Source organism: Medicago sativa, chromosome 3 (assembly GCF_051527215.1).
Source record: "Medicago sativa cultivar Bolivia chromosome 3, Bolivia_mono, whole genome shotgun sequence".
NCBI classification, from domain to species: domain Eukaryota; kingdom Viridiplantae; phylum Streptophyta; class Magnoliopsida; order Fabales; family Fabaceae; genus Medicago; species Medicago sativa.
The window spans coordinates 60,588,075-60,595,245 of NC_140751.1; the positions used below are offsets into that span (position 1 = coordinate 60,588,075).

General features: G+C 32.9%; 1 protein-coding gene across 1 annotated transcript; it reads left to right on the top strand.

Annotated features, from left to right (window-relative positions):
• Nucleotides 1-894: 894 nt before the first annotated feature.
• On the top strand, nt 895-6,038 carry LOC146938811 (putative amino acid permease 7). The gene is made up of 7 exons (XM_085752716.1): nt 895-1,170; nt 1,540-1,776; nt 3,445-3,538; nt 4,015-4,226; nt 4,634-4,767; nt 4,864-5,091; nt 5,352-6,038. Exons 1-7 carry the CDS (start codon nt 1,086-1,088, stop codon nt 5,751-5,753), a joined length of 1,392 nt encoding a protein of 463 aa, XP_085608842.1. The 5' UTR covers nt 895-1,085; the 3' UTR covers nt 5,754-6,038.
• Nucleotides 6,039-7,171: the final 1,133 nt, after the last annotated feature.

Sequence of the window (7,171 nt, forward strand, 5' to 3'; positions counted from 1 at the left end):
AACATAAAAAACGTGCAATTCTACATACCTTATATTACAAGTAACTATCAAATGAGTGACCGAGTAACCTATCTTTAGAGGATTAGACATCCACAAATTCAATTAATCCCCAAATTTTAGAATCTGTTTATCATCTTCCTTAAAGTTGTTTATCCTTACAAATGTTTTTATTTTATTTTTTTTATCTTTAGTGTTTTGTTTCAATCTTTACTGTTAAATTGCGTCCATCTAATTTTCATTTAAATCCTTATTTTAAGAGACTAAAATCACATATTGTATTACATATATGAATTTCAATAATTCCTAAAAAAAATACTAATTCATTCAATAATAATAAATACTATCAATATGTCAACAAAATAATGATGTTAATTGATATGTACATAATTAGAAGAGAAATGGTTGGAACTGGTTATACTTGCAAAGACACTTCAACGTTCAACTTAATGAAGTCTCGAGACATTTTTTAGAATATCATATATCTTATAATGAGAAATGTGTACTTTGTCATGGGATGTCCTATTTATAGATTCTCATGAGCTACAAGAACACACACCTTGAGAGTAATACTTTTGTGATGTGGAGGCCGGATGACCGTTCGATGATGTGAATGGCTCAAATGGACTATGAACATCTTATTCAATGTTTTGCGGCCTTTGTTGACATAAATGATCATCCGATGGTTTGAGACGCCTTATTAAGTCTTGGCTTCTTGTATGGTCTTCAGATCGGAGGATTGAACCTCGATGCACTCTTTAATAATAATAATAATAATAATAATGAAATAATAAACAAATACCCCTAAAAAAATGAATGTCACATCGATCACATGTACATTACAGGATTTGTTTTTTGAGTATAATATAAGCTGGGGTAAGCGACTTATAACTCCCCACATGCCATTGTGCATTTGTATTTTAACAAAACTCATCTCACACGATCACAAACCAATCCAAATTCTCTCTGAAAGGAAAGATCAATCAACAAAATTCAATTCACCAAAATCAGTTTTCAAATCAATAACAAATTTTTGTGATTGGGTTAATTAGATAATCAAAATCTGAGATCAAAATCAATTCTTCATCATGAGTGGAGATTGTTCTGCAGATGGTAGCACCCCATTATTGCAGACCCAATATGCAGATAATTCTTATCATGTCAAAAGAACTGGTTTGTACTTTTTCTTCTCAATTCTTATCAAATAAAATTATCATATGATTCATATATTATATAGTTCTGTTTCTGGATCATGTGCATTTTAATCCTTACAACTTTTTATTTTCATGTTGAAAATTTGAATTATTGAGAAATAAATAAGTATACGTTGTTTTTTAATTTCGACAATGTTGTTGTTCTGTTTCGGAGTCTCCTGCGCTATATATTAGTACTATTGTTTTTGGATTGACGGTAAATTTGACATCAAAATTACACTCTAAAGCCTTAACAAAATTACGGTGTCACGGTGATTTCTTTCTCAGACATGTGGTTAATTGAGAAATGAACAAGTGATTAATGTTGTTTGATGAATTGGATCAACAGGAACGGTATGGACAGCAGTGGCACACATAGTGACAGGAGTGATAGGATCAGGAGTGTTATCATTAGCATGGAGCATTGCACAAATAGGATGGATTGCAGGACCATTAGCAATTATTTTATTTGCTTCTGTTACTCTTCTCTCTGCTTTTCTTCTAAGTGATACTTATCGTTCTCCTGATCCTGAACTTGGCCCTAGGAGAAGCTCTTCCTACCTTGATGCTGTTAATATTCATAAGGGTTAGTTTTTCTTTTTAATTAGTATCTTTTAATTTTCATGTCAACCAACCAATTGACATATTATGAAATTAAATGTTGTTAATCAATCATTTAGTAGTACAAAAGTTTTTTATTTTAAGAGTGAAGGAAAAGTAAGTAAAAATGTGGGTCTTGACTTGGACAAATTAAAACATGTGATGTGTCAGATAGATATATGTTGTTGAAGTAGTTCAGTTGTGTCACGGCAACATTGTCATCCGTTACGTGAAGATCCTTACTTATCGTTTTAATGCTTCCACATGTATCTTGCTCATTACCCCTTCACCCTTACCTTTCTCCATCCATCCATCAAATTTTATTTGGAGGAAAAAAAAAACTAAAAAGAAAACAAATTTTATTAATGATTAGTTTTTAATTAATACGTGTAACTACTGAATCATTCCCTGATTAGATGGCATGATTTATTTGTCGATTTTTTGGTGAATTTTTGTCCTATAGTTTGTGACTAAAAATAATTCTCCTTACAAAAATTTTTTTAATTAAAAGTGATGTTTCAATTTTTTTTTGTTTTGAAGTGGTAAACCACTGAAATTAAACTCACGCACAGCTGTGAGGTCCTGGGTCACGACGTCCGGCCTTGTAATTTCGACATTTGTCAGTTGAGGTAGGACTTCTAGACAATGATGTTTCAATGGTAATTATTATTAATTATATTCATTTTGTTAAGATAAAAATTTATTTTCATTTTATAATAGACTATTCACTAAATTATTGGTTCTCTCAATATTGGTTCTCTCAATAATATATGTCCATTTTTGTAAAATAATGTATATGTTTCAGTTTTTGTCAAAAAAAAAAACTTAATTAAAATTTATATTCATTTTATAATAGACTGTACTCTAAATTATTGGTTCTCTCTATGTCTCAGTCTTGCCAAAAAAATAAAATAATATATGTCTCGGATCAGATCTCAGTATTTCTTTTTTATTTTTTGTCCAAGACTCAGCATTTCTAATCTTATAGACTAATTTTTTTTTTTTTTACAGAATCTTATTGATTAATCTATTAGTCCAAATCATAACAATAAAAAACCAGAAACAATAACAACTGAAAAAACAAAAATCAAAATCCGGAGGAATAGAAAGATATTACTTCTTAATCATTCATTGTTGACACTAAATTATTAAGTAAAAGTCAAGAATCATAATTTTGTCAATTTAGTGTTGTTGTAGGATGATAGGATGATGGTATAAACTACTTTACACTGAAATTACATGTCTTCTAAATCCTTACTATTATTATATACATAGAGTGTTAACTTTGTGGTTATGATTAATGAGAGGTTTGGTAAAACATATCACAGTGAATTGGTGATGGTGATGAAAAAAAAATTATACATGAGCTATGATGATGTTGATAGTGGAGTTATGGTAGGTTGCATGTTCTATGTAGCTATTGAACTTTTCTTCTTTTAGCTTCTTTACTTTTGATAGCATTAAGCTTAACAATGCTCTAGAGAAAAGTTAATCAAATGTTAATGTTTCATCAAGTAGTTCATGTAATATATATGAGGAAAGAGAAAATCACACTCGTCTTCCCTAAGACATGTCTAAATGACACACACTCCTTCATAGTATTATGTTTCTATAGGCAAGAACATCATTGCATGATCCTTATTTGTGGTTACAGGAGAAAAGAATGGACGTCTCTGCGGTGTTTTTGTAAACATAAGCTTATATGGTTTTGGAATTGCTTATATCATTACAGCATCCATCAGTATAAGGTCTGTTCTTTAACTCCTGGCTCAGGTTTCTCTTCTCTTTTTCTACATTTATCTCTTGGATGCTACCTGTTGCAAAAATGGTTTTTTATAACCACTATAGCTTATATCATAAAAACTTTTAAGATCAGAATAAAATTGTATAGTAACCATCATTCTGCTTATTGCGTTTTGCACTGGTTTATAGCATTTTTTCAGATGCTACTTCGAGTAGTATTCGAACTAATAGCTTATTGCGACTAGCGTATCATTTTTTTCTCTCATTTTTATCCTCATTATCTGAATTATTATTATTTTTTAAATATTAACTAAAAATATCCTTTTGTCATTTTATATTTACTTATCAATAAGTTCAATCGTTAATTTTACCAAACAGAACCTTATCACTTCATGAACCTGTTCAATAATCTAACTAATTATTGTCGCTAAATAATAATGATTCTATTGATTTGGATGTCTGTGTTTTTTTGTGGCTGCAGAGCAATCCAAGACTCAATCTGTTTCCATAACAAAGGGAGTGAAACATGTGGATTTGATGATACATATAACATGCTTGTGTTTGGGGCTATCCAAGTTGTTCTCTCACAGATTCCCAATTTCCATAACATTGAATGGCTGTCTATTGTTGCAGCAATAATGTCCTTTGCTTATGCTTTCATAGGAATGGCACTTGCCATTGTTAAAGTCAACGGTATTCTTAGTTTCTCGCCAATATCTCGATTATTGATGTCTCTCCTATATGCATAGTAGTTGCTTCAAAGCATTAAGCATTCAACATTACGAAGACTGAATTACCAATTTAGTCCTAAAATTGTGGATGTTTGTCGATGTGAACTCTGAAATTAACGAAATTCCTAAATGATTCTGAAATTGAAAATCTTCTCTAAAATTTGTCCCTCTGGAAAATTCCAAGGATTAAATTAATGGAGCTAAAACGACTAATGTGATCAGGATTTTCAATTTCAAATATCATTTTGGAATTTCGGTAACTCATAAATCAAACAGTCCAATCCCTACAATTTTACGGACTAAAATTGTGATTGACTCGATGTTTTAGACTATCTATCATGTGTGTAATTGTGGTAATCATGTGCTCAGAAAATGGACATTTTGAGGGTAGCATTCAAGGAATGCCAACTTCAACTGGAACTGAAAAACTATGGCTGGTTGCACAAGCACTTGGTGACATAGCCTTCTCCTATCCATTCTCAGTGATTCTTATAGAAATACAGGTATGTATGCATGATCCTTTGATCTTAGATATCAATAATGCAACTTCATCACCACTGCCTTAAAGTCTAATACGAACTTATCTTCAATTCTTAAAGGACACTTTGAAATCGCCTCCACCAGAAAACGTAACCATGAGAAGGGCCTCAACAATATCAGTCATTGTCACAACATTTTTCTACCTATGTTGTGGCTGTGCTGGTTATGCAGCCTTTGGCAATGATACACCAGGAAATCTTTTAACAGGGTTCGCAACTTACAAGCTGTATTGGCTTGTAGACTTCGCCAATGCTTGTATAGTTATTCACCTAGTTGGTGCATATCAGGTACATATTATACATTATTATCAAATTTTAGCGTAAACCGTCAATATCGTCTCTAAACATACATCCTCTCTCCTTACCTATTCTGTTAGTCTCTATTATTATATAATGAATCAATGATAAAACGATGAATAAGACGGGAGTGAGTTCAGAGGCAAAATTGATGATTTACTTAAATTTTTGATATGGTATGCTGAATCCTTACATTCTCCACTACTTTTGTTACTAAGTAAATGTGTCATTCATCTTGTTCTGATATGCAGGTGTATAGCCAGCCACTTTATGCAAATGTTGAGACTTGGTGTCGATTTAATTTCCCAGACAGTGGATTTGTGAATAACTCATACAACTTAAAACTCCCATTACTGCCAGAATTTCAACTCAGTCCTTTAAGGCTTTGTTTCCGTACGCTATATGTTGCATCGACGACCGTGATTGCAATGCTGTTTCCATACTTCAATCAGATTTTGGGAGTTTTGGCTGGCATAATATTTTATCCATTAACCATATATTTCCCAGTGGAAATGTATATCAGTCAGTGCAATATTGAAGCATGGACAACCAAGTGGGTTTTGCTTAGGACTTTTAGCACTGTTGGATTTGTTGTGGGATTGTTCACTCTCATTGGATCCATTCAAGGGATAATATCCGCAGAACAAAGGTGAGAAGCTTTAAGAGAAGTTGAAATTAAGTGAGGAATCAGATTGTGGTTTTGAAACCAAACATTAAACACAGGAGAGTGGCTTATTGGTTACCCCCTTTTTTGATAGCAAACTTATTACATATTCATGGAGCATAGATGAATTCATGGTTTTGCCGTTCTGCTTGTTCAAACTACGTAGTTAGTTTCATCTGTAATAATGTTGTATTGGAGGTACAAATTGGACTCAAATTCCCTGCATTTAGATTGGTCGGCTCACATTACAAAGCCACTAATGATCTTTAAGTTATCTTTATTGTTGTAGTCTTGTAGAGATTAGATGACCAAGATCATTAAATTTGTCACGAATTTATTGCGTGGGATCCAAATCTCGCTAAATTGACTATGACCCATTTGGGTTGGCCTAGTGGTGTAGACTTGAGACTTTAGAGTGTGCTCCTTTCAAAATCTCAAGTTTGATTTTCCGTGATGCCAATTTCGATGGGCTAAGTCCATACATAGCATAACGTCGGCTTTAAATGAAGCCCTTGCAAGGGTAGCACTTAGGTGACATAAAATTTGGTGACATTGATCAATCACAATGTCACAATCCTTGTGAAAGAGAAAGAGAGAGAGAGAGAGAGAGAGAGAGAGAGAGAGAGAGAGAGAGAGAGAGAGAAGCCACTTGTGGTGGTTGGTCAATGTCACCAATTCTATGGCACCCAAGTGCTACCCCTTACAAGTGGATGATGAGATTGACCCTCTTGAATTAATCGGTCTTTTGATTGGATACAAAGTTTTCAAGAAAATAAATTAAATTTCAAAACCAAGGCTTTAGGACTTGGTTGTTTAAACTTTTTACGATTACGCTGTTCATTTTGTTAGTTATTTAATCTTGATAAAAAAACTAAAATTCTAAACTTTAAACCATAGGATGCCTAAGATGTGATTACATACACACACAAAAAATTCACAACAACCACAATATTTGTAACTCTTTAAAATTTATAACAATTATTATCATACTTTAGTTACTTTATAACAAACTTTGAATTGATTGTTAGGGTATTTTCCGCTGAAAACTAAAAAGTTAAGACATACTACACTTCTCTCAAATAGCAAACAAAGGCAAGATGGAAAAGGCAGTGTTGTCGGCCTTTTTGCTGCTATTGGTTTACCGCTACAGGATTAGCGCTCTCCAAGCAAGCAGCCGGCTTGACAAGCTACCCTTCCTCTTGATCTCAGGTGCGAAGAGAAATATCTCTTTTTGATTACTTCCACTTATCTATCGATCCTGGTCCGGAAAAGTGACGACCAGGAAGTGCAAAGATTCGGTCTTTGACAACCGTCGCATTAGTTTCAATTAATATGTTACTACTATGGAGAGACTAAGCTCTATTTCAGAGATTGGACTCTCTTACTGTGATTAGCCCACTAGTAAGA

Excerpts from the sequence above, each read along its gene's own strand:
- LOC146938811 (XM_085752716.1), top strand. The coding sequence starts at position 1,086 with ATGAGTGGAGATTGTTCTGCAGATGGTAGCACCCCATTATTGCAGACC. Across the intron at positions 1,777-3,444 it reads TGCTGTTAATATTCATAAGG|GAGAAAAGAATGGACGTCTC; the intron begins GTTAGTTTTTCT and ends TTGTGGTTACAG. Across the intron at positions 3,539-4,014 it reads ACAGCATCCATCAGTATAAG|AGCAATCCAAGACTCAATCT; the intron begins GTCTGTTCTTTA and ends TTGTGGCTGCAG.